Source organism: Neoarius graeffei, chromosome 20 (assembly GCF_027579695.1).
Source record: "Neoarius graeffei isolate fNeoGra1 chromosome 20, fNeoGra1.pri, whole genome shotgun sequence".
Classification (NCBI taxonomy): Eukaryota; Metazoa; Chordata; class Actinopteri; order Siluriformes; family Ariidae; genus Neoarius; species Neoarius graeffei.
In genome coordinates, this window is record NC_083588.1 from 58815340 (window position 1) to 58834906 (window position 19567).

The 19567-nt window shown below is 42.8% G+C and overlaps 1 protein-coding gene across 3 annotated transcripts in view; it reads right to left on the reverse strand.

Moving 5' to 3' along the window:
* plekhh3 (pleckstrin homology, MyTH4 and FERM domain containing H3) overlaps nt 1-19567 on the reverse strand; it is a 79626-nt gene that overhangs the window by 39004 nt on the left and 21055 nt on the right. Inside the window, exon 1 of one of the 3 annotated variants that reach the window (XM_060902078.1) lies at nt 2339-2665. The exons of the other annotated variants lie outside the window; for them this stretch is intronic. Coding sequence (XP_060758061.1) covers nt 2339-2362 — 24 coding nt within the window. The 5' untranslated portion in view covers nt 2363-2665. Of the gene's footprint in view, nt 1-2338; nt 2666-19567 lie in introns of those variants that run through there. 3 annotated transcript variants of the gene reach the window in all.

Here is a 19567-nt window from a genome sequence, read left to right on the forward strand (position 1 = left end):
TAAACAAGTCCACAACACTTCCTCTGGTCTGAAATTCCCAACACTAGTTTTTCTAGTGTGTCTTCTAATCTAATTCTTTAAAACAAATCGACAGTGATCAGATCAGATAGCGTCTCCGTGTCTAAATCCTTAAAATAAACAATAATGTTCAGTCCAGACAGTATCTCATGGTCTATCTTCTCAGAAAAATTTTCCTTTCCCCTGAGTCTCGAGTCTTTTCCCTTGGTTCAGTCCAATCTAACTTTCTAAATAAAACATCTAGAGCTGTTGTACTGGTCTAATTCCTACGTCCAGTCATTTTTCTCGATTCTAGTGGCAGTTGTGAGTCTTTCCCCTAGTTCAGTCCAGAACATATACTTGGTTTATCTGTATAAAAAAATAGTCCAGAACTGTTCTGGATGGGCGTGCAGTCCAGTTTTGAATTAACTCCCTTAAGAAAATGGCAGTGTTCAGATCAGATCGTGTCTCCTTGAGAAAATCCTCACAAGAGAATACAGTTATTCCACGAAATTGAGTCGTACACAAGCTGATAGCCGATGAGGCGCGTAGCACCGAGTTGTCTATAATCCATGTACGACGAGATTGAGTGGAATAACTTTTATTCTATCCACATTCACTGGATTTTGAGAAACAGAGCATTTTTTTTGCAAATTCAATAAATTTATACAAAAACTTTAAACAGGCAGCACGGTGGTGTAGTGGTTAGCGCTGTCGCCTCACAGCAAGAAGGTCCGGGTTCGAGCCCCGTGGCCGGCGAGGGCCTTTCTGTGCGGAGTTTACATGTTCTCCCCGTGTCCGCGTGGGTTTCCTCCGGGTGCTCCGGTTTCCCCCACAGTCCAAAGACATGCAGGTTAGGTTAACTGGTGACTCTAAATTGACCGTAGGTGTGAATGTGAGTGTGAATGGTTGTCTGTGTCTATGTGTCAGCCCTGTGATGACCTGGCGACTTGTCCAGGGTGTACCCCGCCTTTCGCCCGTAGTCAGCTGGGATAGGCTCCAGCTTGCCTGCGACCCTGTAGAACAGGATAAAGCGGCTAGAGATAATGAGATAAGATGAAAAACTTTATACAAAACGTCCAACAAAATAATTTCCGCTTAGAACGTAAACAAACCGGCGAAATGACAGGAGCAATTTATGAAAAATGTGATAATAATTCTTGAACTAGATAGAGACTGGGACTAAAAGTCACAGTAATTTGTGTTAGCTGACCTTTGTCAACTGAAGGTCAAGGAAAAGTTGCGCACTGCCGCCCAGAACACAATTAAAAAAAAAAAAAAAAAAAAAAAAACCAGATGATTGAGAAAAAAAAAAATCATGAAAGCTGACAGACTTAAAAAGCCTGTTTTCCATGGATCATTCTGGTTCAGTGATCCAGATCATCACCAAAAGTCATAGCAATGTAATTCAGCCCAGAGGGATTCTTCATGTGAAATTTGGTGACGATTGGTTGAAAACTGAGGGAGAAATAGCATCCTAAAAACATTAGGAGAATAAGAATGAGAAAGTAGAAGGATCCTGAGTGAGAGGCACCAGCACTGCTAGCGCAAATTTAAAATAAATAAAAAATATGCGCTTACCATCAAATACTTTTATTCCATACTTTGTTACCTTTTTCTATTTTTTTTTTGGGGGGGGGGGGTTGTTTTCGAGTAGAGTTTTTATTTCGTCCTCAGTTGGTTCAGCAACACGCTTCGCCATTTTGTTTTTCTCTACTCATGGTATATGAGCTGATATCCTAGTAGCAGAGTAGCTAATGTGGATTTTTTTTTGGTCTACCTTCTCAGAAACTGGTGAAAGAATCTGAGCAAATTTCTTGAAGTGTTTGATCAGATCAGATCAGATCAGATCAGATAGCATCTCCTTGTGTAAATCCTTAACGTAAACAAGAGAGTATTTCATTGTCAATCTTCTCAGAAATATTTATTTAGTCTAGAACAGTCCTGACCTCTTTTTAAAAAAAAAAGTCCAGAACGATTTTTCTGGTCTAATTCGTAAAACTATATAGTGTTCAGTCCACTAATTTCTCCAATTCTTCCAAACGAATGTCAGCGTTCAGATTGGACAGTATCTCCATATCTAAGTCCTTTAAACAAACAATGGTGTTGGATCCAGACAATACAGTCGAGAATACTTCTCCTGATAACACAACTCAGGCCAGAACATTTTTCTCATAACTAACATTCAGTCTAGAAAGAATCTGATCTTAGTCAAATTAAATAATGTGGTCCAATCCAGAAAGTCTCAGCTCACCTGATCCAACTACCAAAACCTGGTCTTTATCAAATCATAGCTCCTGGGTTAACAAAGCAAAAGTGAATTTCAGTCTAGACAGAGTACCTTCAGGTCCAACTTCTTCTGCATTGAATTTCAGTCGAGAGTTTTGTTCCTGATCCAATCCAGAGAGTATCTCCTTGTCTCAATGAACAAAACTGGTATCCCGAGTGTTGAGAGTCCAATCAAAACAACTGTTCAGACGAAAACACGTATTCTGATGTGAACTCTATACGTATTGTGATATAACTGGTAAAAAGGAAGTTACAGCTTTTACTGGAGAAAGGAGAAAGCCCCTGCACAACATTCCCACAGAAGACCAGGGGAAGTCTTGAACACATTTATAAATATTCCAAAAACAAAAAAAGGAGAACCTTTCAAAATCAGTCAGTCAATGCTGGTGTCTAGTTCAAAGAGTCCTTCTTATCTAACTACTTAAACCTTCTCTTAGCCCAACTCATCTTTGCCTCCAACCACTAATCTCCTCTCCCTCTCTTTTTTTTTTTTTTTTGCTGAGTGACGACAACTACAGCGTTGTATTGGTGACTTCACTGCAGTTTCATTGTCATGAACTTCCTCTGTTTGAGACGAGCACGAAGTAAGGGACATTCAACATGCTTTCAAAAGAGGAACTCGAAAGAAACAAAACAATGTGATTTTGGATTCAGTTCGATTCAAGGGGAAACATGGTCACGGTGAATTACCGTGGTGAATTTTGGGTTGAAAACATTCTCAAGAGTTGACGAAGAAACCCAGGAAAGCAACCCGGCATTAGCCCGTGCTCTGCTGAGGTCAATCTGCATCGCTGCATTTAATTACTGCTTACTGCCAGATAAATATAATGTGCGGTATCGCTGAAGGACTGACTGACTCCAGATTTACGTCCAAGTCCGATTCACCAAGGTGCCAATATTCTAACGAGAAAATCCAAGCCGGCAGGGAGAAAAAAATATATTTCACCACAAAAACCCTTTGAATACGTTGGTGGATTCGGTGGCTTGTTTTCAGACGTGCACCAAGCAACAGGAATAAAAACAGCAAGTCTGGTGGATGTGCTACTTAATAATAAGCAGCTCCTCCGTTTTTTACGGACCAAAGATACCACAACCCCGCCCACTTGGTTTCTATCGGCTCACAAGACCGAGCCTTGTGAATTCACATGTCGATAAAGTCAGAAGAAAAAGTCCTTCACATTGCTCCTGTACAATTTGGCATCTCGGGATTTAAAAACAGACCTAACCTGTATTGGAAAAGCCGTTGCCAGTGGAGCTCCGTCAAAGTTCTCCATTAGTGACCACAAGGATGTGAGGTCAAATCCAAGATCTACCAGAGAGCCACACTTGGGCCCTTGCGCATGAAAGTCTCAGCTCTGTGCTTGGCCTCGATCCTCTTTTACATGTAATGTGTTTTGGAGGACTATAAAAATGCTACTGAGGACACAGTGGCATGTCGGGTTCGGGAACGGACGTCCGGATTCCTTGGCACATTCCTCCGCATCCGTTTCCCCTCCATTTGCTCTTTAAAGAGAGAAAGAGAGAGAGAGAGAGAGAGAGGAAGGACGGAAAGAAAGAGCGATTCCATCTGCAGCTGGGGCTCTTTTGAGGTCAAACGGTGTGAAGCAGCTTAAAGTGACTAACCACAGGCAAACAGTGCTTGTGTTTAAGATTCATGGCTTTGTTGAAGGTCAGTGGTTTCCGAAATGCTGCACATTTTATGGCTGTTGGCCAATCAGTTAAATCAAGCAGATTGTGCAGGAAAATAAACATGAAGACTGTATCGCCAAAAAAAAAAAGCCCACCTGACGATGGTAATAATGTAATTCAGTACCACTGCATAGAGTTGCCATGAAGACTTTGAGTGTTGCCTGTGAAAAGCAATTCTGTAGAACAAGACTCAGGAGATTTGGTGTATAGTGGTTCAAAAAAGGTTTAGAAATACAACCATATTCAGGAAATAAATATCTGTAGTAGTGGTTTTCTCCATGATTCTAGTTTTACCAATATGTGAAACTTTATCACACCATTCAGTGCTCTCTTACGCCATGGATTAACCACTTACGCCAAGCACCACCCACTTACACAGTGAAATTACCCTTTCACACCGTGAATTACCCTCTTACACCTTGAATTACCACACCCTACACTACCCTCTTACTCTGAATTATCTGCTTACACCCTGCACTACCCTCTTACACCATGAATTATCTGCTTATACCCTACACTACCCTCTTACTCTGAATTATCTGCTCACACCCTGCACTACCCTCTTACTCTGAATTATCTGCTTACACCCTGCACTACCCTCTTACACCGTGAATTATCTGCTTAAACCTTAAATTACCCACTTACACCACACACTACCACACCCTGCACTACCCTCTTACTCTGAATTATCTGCTTACACCTTGCACTACCCTCTTACACCATGAATTATCTGCTTATACCCTACACTACCCTCTTACTCTGAATTATCTGCTCACACCCTGCACTACCCTCTTACACCATGAATTATCTGCTTACACCCTGCACTACCCTCTTACTCTGAATTATCTGCTTACACCCTGCACTACCCTCTTACTCTGAATTATCTGCTTACACCCTGCACTACCCTCTTACACCATGAATTATCTGCTTACATACTGCACTACCCTCTTACTCTGAATTATCTGCTTACACCCTGCACTACCCTCTTACTCTGAATTATCTGCTTACACCCTGCACTACCCTCTTACACTGAATTATCTGTTTACACCCTGCACTACCCTCTTACACCATGAATTATCTGCTTACACCCTGCACTACCCTCTTACACTGAATTATCTGCTTACACCCTGCACTACCCTCTTACACCATGAATTATCTGCTTACACCCTGCACTACCCTCTTACTCTGAATTATCTGTTTACACCCTGCACTACCCTCTTACACCATGCACTACGCTCTTATATTATGCAAAGTAAAAACCAGAACCATTATACTCTATCCATCCTCCATTTTCAGTGCTAAACTTTTTCAGTCCATGTTCATTTATTTTCGTTAACTACACAGCACACAATGGAGGCTTGTCCCACACCACGTGCGCACGTTTTTACACATGTGCACATTTTAGAGCAATTTTGGAAGGAAGTGTGGTGTATTTCCTGGCAGTGATTGCCAAAAGAACCAACACACACTCAGGTGAAATTTAAGAAGAGAGCGTGGACAGGCTGGTAGAAACAGAAAGGGTCTGTGTTCAGTGGATCCACCTGTAACATAAGACCAACCACGTCATGCTAACAACACACACACACACCGCTGCTATACTTCTGCGTGGCAGGTGCAGTCTGAAGGCATCACTTGACTGAATCTGTGTTTGGAGGTCCAATCTCACTGGTTCTTTTGTCTCACACACACACACACACACACACACACACACACACACACACACACACACACACACACACACTGTGCATTTACCAGTTTTAACCACTAGAATGATTAAGCCTGAGGGTGATTTCCTGGAAAATTACAGGGGAGATCGTTCTCAAAAGCCTATACTTCTCTCCATGCTGATTCCCTGATCTTCCTAAAGCACTCCTTGCCAACACACACACACACACACACACACACACACACACACCACTTGACTGCTGTGCCAGGCCTGCCAGTGATTTCCCGGTACTGGCTGGTATGCTCTGGCAACACCACTACCATCTGACGCGCTCACTTGAGACAATTTTTTTTTTTTAAACTAGAATTGATCGGGGTGTAAAATGACCCTCTTGCCTCCTTCATGCTCCCTCAACACTATCCCCCTTTCCCACTCTGACCCTTCACACACTCCTCAATGTACAATGTGTGAGGATGTGTGTGTGTGTGTGTGTGTGTGTGTGTGTGAGGATGTGTGTGTGTGTGTGTGTGTGTGTGTGTGTGTGTGTGTGTGTGTGTGTGTGTGTGTTAGCCTGTGTGGCGTCGTTTTTCAGGGTCCTGGCATAGATTAGATTAGATAGAACTTTATTGATCCCTTTGGGAGGGTTCCCTCAGGGAAATTAAAAATTCCAGCAGCATCATTACAGGATAAACAGAGTAGAAAATAGAGAAAACTTCGAGATACATTAAGTATTTACATATACAAATATATAAAGATATTAAAAAAGTCCAGCAGGAGAGGTATTGCACATTATATTGCACTGAGATCAACTGGAATCACTGAGCAACATCAGAATTGTTTCTAATCTTTCTTTGGTATAATCATGACTTCCTGCGACCTTCCAAATGCATGTTTCCTGTCCACAAAAAAACAAAAAAAAACAGTACTTCAACCAGTCTCATATCTTAGAAATGTTTTAGAAATATGTTCAGATTGTGCCTGAGCCTCCTTCGTATTTCATAATCTTAACCGAGTCATCACAAATATAACAACATTAGATAACTAAAATAAGGAAATCGAATACCAAAATCTTTCATACATATACAGTATATTAAATATAGATATGTTTAAAACTAGTATGTTCTAATTCCGTGTCAACTTCGCTACCTTTTATGAAGCCTGTTGCAAAATAACGGAAAGTTTCTCAAGACTAATGATTCACAGACGTTTCATCACCTGTCTTTCGGAGGAACAACACTTCACATTTCTTATTTATTTACCATGTATTGTATTTTTCGAAACAAAAGCTAGCGTACGATATAAACTGTGGTACCCTAATTCCCGAATACTTGTATTGATTTTTAACGATATCACCATTTATTTTTTTCGCGGCCCGGTTGCCATCAAATGCTGCGCTCTGATTGGCTGGCGAGCGGGTCCGTATCCTACGATACGGACCCCGGTTATGGACCTCTGGTGACTCACTTGTTCACAACAACAAACATTTATCTTTTTTTATAAGATTTATTTATAAGATTATCAAAAATCTTATATATTTTTTGCCAGCACTTCTCAGGAGAATAGCATTAATTTTACAGCATGGATAGCGATAACGACAGTCTTCACAGCGAAAGCGAGTTTTACTACCCTGAGGAAGAAGAAAAAACAAAAAAACAAACAAACAAAAAAACATTTCAGGAGAAAGCTAAACGCTGTTGCTAACACCGAGCAAAAACATGGCTGAATCCTGAATGACTCAATTTTGTATAAATAGGGGACTACATAGGCGGCAAAATGTAGGGTTTTTTCCTGCCATGGAAGTGCACTTGTATACCGAGGAGGAAGCAATTTGCATTACAGCCGTGAATGAGGATTCAAAATGGCGTCTTGGCTCGGTTTTCCCTTTTGGGTGCTCTCGTTTTCAGTTAAAATTTGGTGAAGAAAAAAATAAAATATATTATTTACCAGGTTAAGGTCGGTCCGTATGGTGAAATACCGTGACCTCGGCCTTGAATACTGACCTCGGCCCAGAGGACCTCGCTCAGTACTTTCAAGACCTCCTCATCTAGCGACATACAGGTTCACAGTTATTGTCAACTGAGAGTGCACGCTATGTCCATACATCCATCCCTACCACAGGAAAGCCACTAAAAACAACATCAAATCAGCTGCTTCCGGTCAATTATTTTAAATAACGCCCTCCTTACATGCATACTCAGAAGTGGCGTCCTATCATCAGCAGGTCGTGAGTTCGGATCCCGGAAATGCCACATCTATCTACAGCCCCAATTCCAAAAAAGTCGGGACGCTGTATAAACTGTAAATAAACAGAATGCGATAATTTGCAAATCATGGAAATGCTATATTTCATTGAAAATAGTACAAAGACAACATATCAAATGTTGACGTGTTCGGAACCTTACTAATTCAACGAAAGTGCGTTCGGAACATTTTCGCGAAGAGGATTTTGTTAATACCGAAAGCAAAGTAAGGAGATTAAAACCTGATGCTCTGCTGATTCTCGAACAAAAGATTACCAACAAAAAAAGTCCCTTCCCACAAAGCTAGAGGAAATCCATAGACCTAAGGTCTTGCTGAAAGATGAAGAGACACAAAGCGCCTCAGAAGGGGAAGGGGATTTTGAACGAACAGGCAGTGAAAATCTGGTTTCAAGATCATCCTTAGCGAATATTCCACAGCCATGTGGATTTGTGTTTACCTGTTTCAGATCACGGGATCTTGAGTCCAAGAAGGTCTATTATTGTTGGTTATTAGCTCATCTGGCTGACAGATGAGGAGGAGTTTATTCTATCATGTGCTGTCCGTCGTCCACGTTTCACGAAAATCGCTTCTTCCGTCTTAATTCTTCACCTGATTTTTATTCTTTTTGGCAGGAAGGTAGGTCTCCCTGGGGTGCGTATAGACAACGTCTACCTAAATTTCCATAACTGCAATTAATAATGAAGATATGGACTAATTAATCAATCCCTAATGAGCAGTTTCGACACAAATTGTGTCTTCCTCAATTCTTCACCGATTTTGATTCTTTCTGGCATGAAGGTAGGGGTACCTAGGGTGCATAGAACTTCTACCCAGATTTGCTTCATTACAATTATTAATGAAGTTATGGACTAATTAAGCCTTAATTTAACAGCAGTTTAAAAAAAAAAAAGGTCACTTTTTCTCAGTCAATTCCTTGCCGTAGAAGGTCCTGGGTTCGAGCCCCATGGCCGGCGAGGGCCTTTCTGTGTGGAGTTTGCATGTTCTCCCCGTGTCTGCGTGGGTTTCCTCCGGGTGCTCCGGTTTCCCCCACAGTCCAAAGACATGCAGGTTAGGTTAACTGGTGACTCTAAATTGAGCGTAGGTGTGAGTGTGAATGGTTGTCTGTGTCTATGTGTCAGCCCTGTGATGACCTGGCGACTTGTCCAGGGTGTACCCCGCCTTTCGCCCGTAGTCAGCTGGGATAGGCTCCAGCTTGCCTGCGACCCTGTAGAAGGATAAAGCGGCTAGAGATAATGAGATGAGATGAATATTTAAGTTGATAAAGAATAGGAAAATAAAAGTTGCATTTTTTGGTCATAACATTTTCTTTTCCGTTACATGCCTACTAGCCAGTGGGCAGGAATTAGCAATGACTAAATTTGGGAAGATTTGGCTCCTACGGCCAGTCTACGTGCAAAAAACGCAAGAAACGCACGGAGGGCGCGCGCGTGACGTGCTGATTTTCGAGCCGCAGACCGGCTGCAGAGGTTCTTTGTCATGTCAAACAAACTCTACGGGCGCTTACGTTTTTTTCAGGTTGCAAGACAAACTTACGGCCAACGTGCGTCTTTCTCCACGAACAAAAGAAACGCAGCGATTTGGGAAACGGCAAAAATCGCACGGCCAAAAAAAAAAAAAAAATCGTACGTCCGGTTGTGACCTAGGCTTTATATAGCTGACAGGGTCAAAACAAGACACAATCCCCAAGATGTCTGCAGTCCACGCTGGCACGAAATGCAATTTCCTATTTTAAAACTGATGACAACTCGAAAAAAAAAAAAAAAGACTTTTGAAAGCCAGTTATTACGTACGTAACCCAGTATTTCCACAACTTGCACTTTTAAGACATTTCGTTTTGGATTAAGAAACAAATCTGTGCATATCGAGCCATCAAATGACAGACAGTACATTACTGGGAAACAAGATTGATCAATAACACAAATCGGATTTTTTTTTTTAAATGACAGGAAGTGTAACCAGAGCTTTAGGCTACCTGCTCAATTTCTAGCTGTGCATTCAAGCTAAAATGCTCACACTCAATGTGAAATGTTATCCATGTTAACAACAGGGCATCTGACAGCTCACACACACACACATTTGCACAACTTATATGTTTTGTAACAAGTCCTGCTAATTTTAGTGCCCACACACACACACACACACACACACACACACACACAATACCAGTTCTACCTTGATGTTAAAGGCCCTGACAGAGCAGGAAGACAGTAAAAAGAGAATCAGATGAAAAGAGCTGTGTGCTGTGGCGGTGAAGGACAGAAGCAGGTGTGTGTGTGTGTGTGTGTGTGTGTGTGTGTGTGTGTGTGTGTGTTAATAAGAGTCAATGTTTAACCAGGGCGGAGAGGAGCAGTAAATGGCGGGCAGGCTCAGCAGGAAAGACGCTCATAAACCTTCCACTCGTTGCCTTCTTTATGAATGAAGCTTTTTCCTCTTCGCTTTCGAATATGAACGATGGCTTTGTCGCAAATCTAAGATTAAAAATGGAAAAATCGACGATGAGTTTTATTAAAAAGGAAAAATCATATATGGTGTCCTCCTAAAACTTCTTAAATTCTGCCCGTTTTAAAAAACATACTCCTGTATACTATATTGTAGATCTATATACAGTACATACCGTATACAGTACTGTGCAAAAGTCTAAGGCACATGGTGTGGAAAGAAATGCTGGAGACCAAAGATGGCTTAAAAATAATGAAATGAAATGTTTCAACATTTAAAAATTAAAAAAAAAAAAAAAATACTATAAACAGTAAGCCATAATAAATGACACAAAGTCGATATTTGGTAGTCTGGTTAACACCAGACCATATCACAAGTGAAATATGGTCTGGAATCCGCCTATTGAATTTCTCGTAGGGGAGGTGTGGTTTATGATGGTCAGCGGCCGTTTATTGGACGTTGCGAATGTCTATCATTTGGCGTATACGTAGCCCATGGCCAATCATGGCAGTTGTACCCGGTGACGTAGTTAGAGCGACGAAGAGGCGAAGAAGAGAGGGAAAGAGAAGGCAAAACAAAAATAGGAAAACAATGGCACCGAACGATTACTGCCGTTTGTGCAAGACAAATATGAGAGAAGCTGGACCCTCCGTATTTGGACATTCAACGCCATGTTAAATGTGATCCGTAAACAGTCCCAAATAAACTACAAGCTTCCGTTTGTCGAGTAGTACGCGTCACCGTCTTTCCACCCCTCCCCACTCTCTGATTGGCTCCCTAACTCAGGCGAGCCTTTAGACCATAGTTTCCATGCTGTCTTTTCAGATCGGAACGATTGTGCAAAGCAGCATGGGATTTCCCAGGCTAGATATTTGGTGCGAGATGACTCATCTCATATCATCTCTAGCCGCTTTATCCTGTCCTACAGGGTCGCAGGCAAGCTGGAGCCTATCCCAGCTGACTACGGGCGAAAGGCGGGGTACACCCTGGACAAGTCGCCAGGTCATCACAGGGCTGACACATAGACACAGACAACCATTCACACTCACATTCACACCTACGGTCAATTTAGAGTCACCAGTTAACCTAACCTGCATGTCTTTGGACTGTGGGGGAAACCGGAGCACCCGGAGGAAACCCACGCGGACACGGCGAGAACATGCAAACTCCGCACAGAAAGGCCCTCGCCGGCCACGGGGCTCGAACCCAGGACCTTCTTGCTGTGAGGCGACAGCGCTAACCACTACACCACCGTGCCACCAGTGAGATGACTCTTTGCTTTAAAAAAAAAAAGAAGGAGTCTCAGGTCCAGTGAGTGCAGTTTTATGCGGAAATGAGCTGTAGGTTTTACTGAGCGGAACCAGCCACAGTTCTTCCGGACACTTTGACTGTCACACTCGCGTCTTCATTTTGCACCAAAACCCAGTAGCCTTCATTATGTTTTCTTTTTTTTTGGTAAACTGGGATGTCTGGATGCTGTCGGCCCCCCATTCACTCGGTCGCTTGGGTTTGTTGACGGTGTAGTGGCTGCTGCTTTATGCCCCGGGGCTCTGTGTTACCTTCTGGCTCTGCCCTTTTAGTTATGCTGTCATGGTCAGTTTTGACGGAGTCCCTGCTTGCACTCGGCGCAAAATGTATACTCTTCTTACTCATCGGGTGACATTCAGTAGACCCAACAACCTGTGTTTTCTCTCTCGAACCTGCCTGATCCATCCTGATGCCCTACTTCTGGCTGGAGTCTCATCACATCGCTCCTGTAGAGGACGGCCCCATATGAACAGTCGAAAGTCGCGCTTGGAAGACGCTCTGGACACTTAGTGATGCTTTTATGTCTGGAGGACTACAGTTAACTTGCTAACTCTAGCACTGCGGTTGTCATGAACAGTTTTACACTCAAGTTTCCATCAATGACTTCAATGTTAAAACTACAATGAATTTCCTGGTTTACACAGTTGTACTTTGTGACTATATAGGACACAGTTACAGAAGCGAGTTATTTATAATCACGCTATCTGTTATCACCCAAATGAGGCTGGGTTCCCTTTAGAGTCTGGTTCCTCTTGAGGTTTCTTCCTTGTGTCGTCTGAGGGAGGTTTTTCCTTGCCACCGTCGCCACAGGTTTGATCATCGGGGATAGATTAGGGATAAAATTAGCTCATGTTTAAAGTCTTTAACTTTCTCTAAAGCTGCTTTGCAACAATGTCTGTTGTTAAAAGCGCTATAAAAACAAGCGTTACCAGGCAAAACAAACCTCTCCCAACAGCACTTATTTTATACCTACAGTGCCTTGAAAAAGTATTCATACCCCTTGAACTTTTTCACATTTTTCCACCTTCCAACCACGAACTTAAAAGTTTTTTATTGAGATTTTATGTGATAGACCAACACAGAGTAGCACATAATTGTGAAGTGAAACGAAAAATGATAAATGGTCTTCAAAATTTTAAACAAATAAAAATCTGAATAATCTGGTGTGCATTAGTATTCAGCCCCCTGTCCTCTGATACCTCTAAATACAATCCAGTGCAATCGATTGCCTTCAGAAGTCATCTAATTAGTTAATAGAGTCCTACTGTGTGTAATTTACTCTCAGCATAAATACACTTGTTCTGTGAAGGCCTCAGTGGTTTGTTAGAGAACACTGAAGAACAAACAGCATCATGAAGACCAAAGAACTCACCAGACAGGTCAGGGATAAAGTTCTGGAGAAGTTTAAAGCAGGGTTAGGTTATAAAAAAAAAAATATCCCAAGCTCTGAACATCTCAAGAAGCACTGTTCAATCCATCATTCAAAAATGGAAAAAGTATGGCACAACTGCAAACCTACCAAGACATGGCCGTCCACCTAAACTGACAGAGCGAGCAAGGAGCGCACTGGTCAGAGAAGCAGCCGAGAGGCCCATGATCACTCTGGAGGAGCTGCAGAAATCCACAGCTCAGGTGGGAGAATCTGTGCACAGGACAACTATAAGTCGTACACTCCACAAATCTGGCCTTTTTGGAAGAGTGGCAAGAAGAAAGCCATTGTTGAAAGACAGGCATAAGAAGCCATGTAGGGGACACAGCAAACATGTGGAAGAAGGTGCTTTGGTCAGATGAGACCAAAGTTGAACTTTTTGGCCTAAATGCAAAGCGCTATGTGTGGCGGAAAACTAACACTGCTCATCACCCTGCACACACCATCCCCACTGTGAAACATGGTGGTGCTATGGGGTTGCTTTTTTTCAGCAGGGACAGGGAAGCTGGTCAGAGTTGACGGGAAGATGGATGGAGCTAAATACAGGGCAATCCTGGAAGAAAACCTGTTGGAGGCTGCAAAAGACTTGAGACTGGGAAGGAGATTCACCTTCCAGCAAGACAATGACCCTAAACATACAGCCAGAGCTACAATGGAATGTGGGTGGTAAAAGAGAGCAACTGGACTTGCTTGAAGATTCTTGAAGACGTTTCACCTCTCATCCGAAAGGCTTCTTCAGTTCTTCAGAACTGAAGAAGCCTTTCGGATGAGAGGTGAAACGTCTTCAAGAATCTTCAAGCAAGTCCAGTTGCTCCCTTTTACCACCCACAGTTACTATGACCTGGATGACTGAGAATCTTCAGACAACAATGGAATGGTTTAGAATGGCCCAGTCAAAGTCCAGACCTAAATCCCATTGAGCATCCGTGGCAAGACTTGAAAATTGCTGTTCACAGATGCTCTCCATCCAATCTGGCTGAGCTTGAGCTATTTTGCAAAAGAAGAATGGGCAAAAATTTCAGTGTCTAGATGTGCAAAGCTGGTAGAGACATACCACAAAAGACTTGCAGCTGTAATTGCAGCAAAAGGTGGCTCTACAAAGTATTGACGCAGGGGGGCTGAATACTAATGCACATCACATTTTTCAGATTTTTATTTGTTTAAAATTTTGAAGACCATTTAGCATTTTCGTTTCACTTCACAATTATGTGCTACTCTGTGTTGGTCTATCACATAAAATCTCAATAAAAAACTTTTAAGTTCGTGGCTGTAAGGTGGAAAAATGTGAAAAAGTTCAAGGGGTATGAATACTTTTTCAAGGCACTGTATATGTTGATAATGCTAATATATTTCTCAATCATCAGCTGTCAGGTTATAGTCCTATGAAAATCCATGACCTTGAGTTTGACCTTTCAAGTTCACTCAAGGTCATGGTGCCACACGAAAGCCCATATGACACTTCCTATAAGTCGATAATGGTAAACATTTGTCTACCATCAAACGTTTTCAAGTTACAGCCCTCTGAAAATCTGTGACCTTGAGTTTGACCTTTCAAGGTCACTCAAGGTCAAAGATCATGGTGCCAAATGAAAGGCCATATGGGAGTTCCTATGTGCTCATTCCTATATGCTCATAATAGTAAACAGTAGTAACCGTTTTTGAGTTATAACGGAAAATGTGTTATTTTGACCGAAAAGTTGACCTTTCCGGTGACCTTGACCTGATTACCCTCAAAATGTAATCCGGTAATTTACAGACCATTGCCGACCTACCCTGAAAATTAGAAGTCAAATCGATGCAACCGTCTAGACACTACATTATTAACAGACAGACACAAACAAACAAACAAACAAACCGCACTGATTACAATACGTCGCCCTGCTGACTCTGTCGCGAGCGAAGTAATAAACTAGACTTGACCTTTTTAGGCCCACTTTACACGGGGACGGTCTGAAACAAAAACACAAAAGTCCGTTTTCGTTCTCACTTTTTTCCGCGTCTACACGACCGTTTTCAAGGAGGAAATCTGCGTCTATACGGCGACGCATAAATGTGTGGAATTCAATTGGATGTGCATGCCAGGCGGCTGGGTGGTGCTGTGAAAGACCTCCGCTATGTCTGCACGCATGCGCAACGTCTTCCGTCTTGTCTGATCTGCACATCTGCGCCGCGAAAACTTTGACTACTCTGGCTATGGTAAGTAAGAAAGTAAATAAAAAAGTAAGAGCATACTATACCCGCCTCTGTTCATTAACGGTATATGTGCGGATTCGGTATAGATGTTCGAAGGACTCCTGGACGTTTATTAAAGCTGCCAGAGCAGCTTGAAGGTCGGTTGGATCGATGTAATCAGACATGCTCTTACTTTTTTACTTACTTTCTTACTTCCCGGGCTGGCATGTACAGTATATGACATATGTATGACGTAAACGCGTACCCGACGTGAGCAGATCCGAGCAGCGTTTCGCGTATTGGGTAGTTTAGACGGATATGCAACGGGGGGTGTTTTTAACTTGTCCACTCTGGAAGGCGTTTTCAATTTTTTCCGTTTTTCAGCCTCGGAAACGCCGTCCCCGTGTAGACAATAAAATATTTAGTCGTTTTTACCCGACAGCATCCTCGTGTAAACGGGCCCTTAATCTGAAAAGTGGTCTCTTATGGAATATGCTGCTCAGATACAAACATTGTTTTCCATAACGTTTAATTTTGTGCTGGAAAAAAAAAAAAAACCCTGAATGCTTGGAACTCTAAAATGTTTTTGTAATGTTTTGACTTGATAATGTAGAAGTCATAAAATAGAAATCTATAACAAAAGGTTTGTACATACTGTTCATCTGTAGGATAAAGACCAGTAGTTTTAACACAGGACCTTGAGTAATATCATCGTCAATGAATTTGTGCGTCATTGATAAAATTTCCAGATACACCTCAGAGCTCAGATGAGATGACACGTTATATCCTGGATGTACGTCAGTGTTGGGTAACAGCCATGACACTCAAGACACAATACTCACTATGAGCTGTGGGACTGCAATGTAGCTGTATGACGCACTTGTCCTGAGTTACAGTATAGCGGCGTCTCTGCCAGGGTTTTTTCTAGAAAAATTTAGTACGAGGGCGCTCACCATGGCAAGGGAGCGAAGCGACCCGGGGGGGGGGATGATACCGGTTGTCCGTCCCCCCGCCGTGCGAAGCCTTTGAAAAGGACAGTCATTGGCTTTCTTCCGTTTCGTGCTGCAGGATGACCTCTTTAAATGCCCAAGTGTCAACAAAAACAACTCGCGAACTACTTCTGTCAAAAACTCCCGCGCCGGTGGGTAAAAGGTCATTCAGTCTCGAGAAATCTCGCTCTACAAGTCAGCTGACCTTGTATGTAACCCATGTCAAATCTCATGAGAGCAGCCGCGACAAGTAAACAACATGTCGCCTCAGTCTGGAAAACGCCAATTCGGATTGTTTTTGCACCGTCTGGCGGTGTATCTCCTATGATTGGAATATTTTTGGAATAATTATAACGTATTTGATGATCAGACACATTGTCACATAGTGTTGCTGGGATGTTTTCACGGAGAAAAGATCGTTTTGAGAAAGACTGCATGTTGTGCAGTAGCATATAAGTGCATGGCCTAAGTGTGACTTGGGGTTCAATCGGCATTTCAGTAAGGGGGCGCACGCTGAGTGTAAGAGGGCGCAGCGCCCCTGTTCCCCGGTTTCGATGAAAGCCTGTCTGCTGTAGCATGATGAGTACGATGGCATGAATGCTGAAGCTTTGGACTGATCTGTTTGCATGTATAGACTGGACAGACTAAAGAACTAAAGTGCCGCTGCATCACTGTCTTTAGGTAAAAGAGATCCGTGCTGAGTTCCGGTCATCTTGGAAGTCAGAGCTGGGAATGACGTCACACCTGAGATGACTGCGTTCCAGTACAAAAACCAAGATGGACGCCTAGCCAGGTTGCTCTAGCTCATTGTTAGCGAAACTAGCTGACGACAACACATTACTCGTTATGTTGCACTTATAAACACTGTAGCAACACGTCCATAGATCGATGCTGGACAGTATTGTGTGTTAATGATACACAAACAAGACAAACACTACTGTACTATTACAGCTTTCTCAGCTGATGCATGGAGCAGCTAGCTTGGATTTTGAGGTTGGGGTTGGTGAGGATCTCCCGACTTTCCGAGTCGGAAATCCGACTTCCAGTTGAACTTTGACTGGGAACTGAGAAAATCTGACTTCCCAGTTCAAATGGAACACACCATTAATCCCACTGGCACCACTATCAGCATGGCACTGTGGGTAATGTAGGAAACTCATCTCATCTCATTATCTCTAGCCGCTTTATCCTTCTACAGGGTCGCAGGCAAGCTGGAGCCTATCCCAGCTGACTACGGGCGAGAGGCGGGGTGCACCCTGGACAAGTCGCCAGGTCATCACAGGGCTGACACATAGACACAGACAACCATTCACACTCACATTCACACCTACGGTCAATTTAGAGTCACCAGTTAACCTAACCTGCATGTCTTTGGACTGTGGGGGAAACCGGAGCACCCGGAGGAAACCCACGCGGACACGGGGAGAACATGCAAACTCCGCACAGAAAGGCCCTTGCCGGCCACGGGGCTCGAACCCGGACCTTCTTGCTGTGAGGCGACAGCGCTAACCACTACACCACCGTGCCGCCCCATGTAGGAAACTGTGCCAATAAAACAATGAAAGAAGTATAAACCAAAAAGAAAATTGCTAAATGAATCTTGGTTGCCACTGAGGAACACGTTAAATATATTTAACAGGTTATTCCACGAAATCAAGTCGTACATGAGCTGATAGCCATCGAGGCGCGTAGCACCGAGTCAGCTATAATCCATGTACGACTAGATTGAGTGGAATAACCGTTTTATTCGATCCACATTCACTGGATTTTGAGAAAAAGAACATTTTTATTTTTTGCAAATTTGATAAATAAAACTTTATACAAAACATCCGACAAAATCATTTGAATGTAAACAATAGCCTCAATGAGGCTGTAGCTCATACTGGTACCTGTTGTGTGTGAATTTGAAATCCGATCAATCCTGTCGGAGGAGTAGCGATTTTCGTGAAATTGCACGTGACCCCTGTGTAGCCGCATCCATGACCGGTGGCGCCACCTGGTGATCAACTCTTGTTGGTATGTCTTTAGAGTCTTCTGGGTGAGTTTCAGTGAAAACATCCTAGCAGTTTACGAACACTAGTGTTTGGTGTAACGAGTCGCCCAAAATTTTCAATCAATCATAAAAATGTTAAATATGACAGGTGGTGCCACGGTCTTGACAACCTTTATACAAATCAACCTGGGGAACATTCCATACGAGTTTGATCAAAATCTCATCAATCCTGAAGGAGTCGCCGCGATTTTCGTGAAACTGCATGTGACCCCTCTGTAGCTACATCCATGGTAGGTGGAGCTACATGGTGACCAATTCTTGTTGGTATGTCTTTAGAGTCTTCTGGGTGAGTTTCAGTGAAAACGTCCCAGCACTTTACGAAGAGTAGCGTTTAATGTGACGAGTCACCCAAAAATTTCAGACGCCTATAAAATCGTAAATATATGTCAGGTGGCACCATGGTCTTGACGACTTTTATACACACCCACCTGGGGAACATTGTATGTGAGTTTGATCAAAATCCGATCAATCCTGTAGGAGGAGTAGTGATTTTTGTAAATTGTGGACGGACGACGTGTGATTGCAAAAGCTCATCCGGCCTGGCCTACAGCCAGATGAGCGAACAAACCAGCGAAATGATGGTAGCAATTTGTGAAAAATGCTATCATAATAATAATAATTCTTGGAAAAAAAAAAGATACGTTCTTATCATCAAATACTTTCATTCCATATTTTGTTGCTTTTTTTTTGCATTTTTTGGGGTTTTGTTTTCGAGTAGTTTTTATTTTGTCCTCGGTTGGTTCAGCAACATGCACCGCCATTCTGTTTTTGTCTATTCAAGGTATATGAGCTAATATCCTCATAGCAGAGTAGCCAATCGGAGCGCAAGATTGATCATATCCAGTGACTGTGGATAGAATAAATGATGATCTACAAATCGTGGTGAATTTTTGCTTTTCTCCTGGCTCGCATTGCGTGGTGATGACCTGTAGAGGGCACTTCGATGAGGAGAAAGACAGAGCGCTGTGATGGCGTGTGATCCCGAGGCCTGGCAGTGGCGTTTGGTCCTGGCACAACTGTGAGCAGAATGATTCATGCGGACAGGAGATGCAGTGATGGCTTCGTTCCCTGCTTCACTTCTGTTTCCTTATCCCGGGAGACCAGGGTTGAGTAAAACGGGCGGAAATGCCTTTACTCTGCCAACCTCTGGAGCAGATGTGTGTGTGTGTGTGTGTGTGTGTGTACGTGTATAGGTGGGACTAACAAGACTCCACTTCTTTTTTTTCCATTAACGTCTCATTACCGGCTTGGTTTCAGTCCTGACGCTGTTTCTC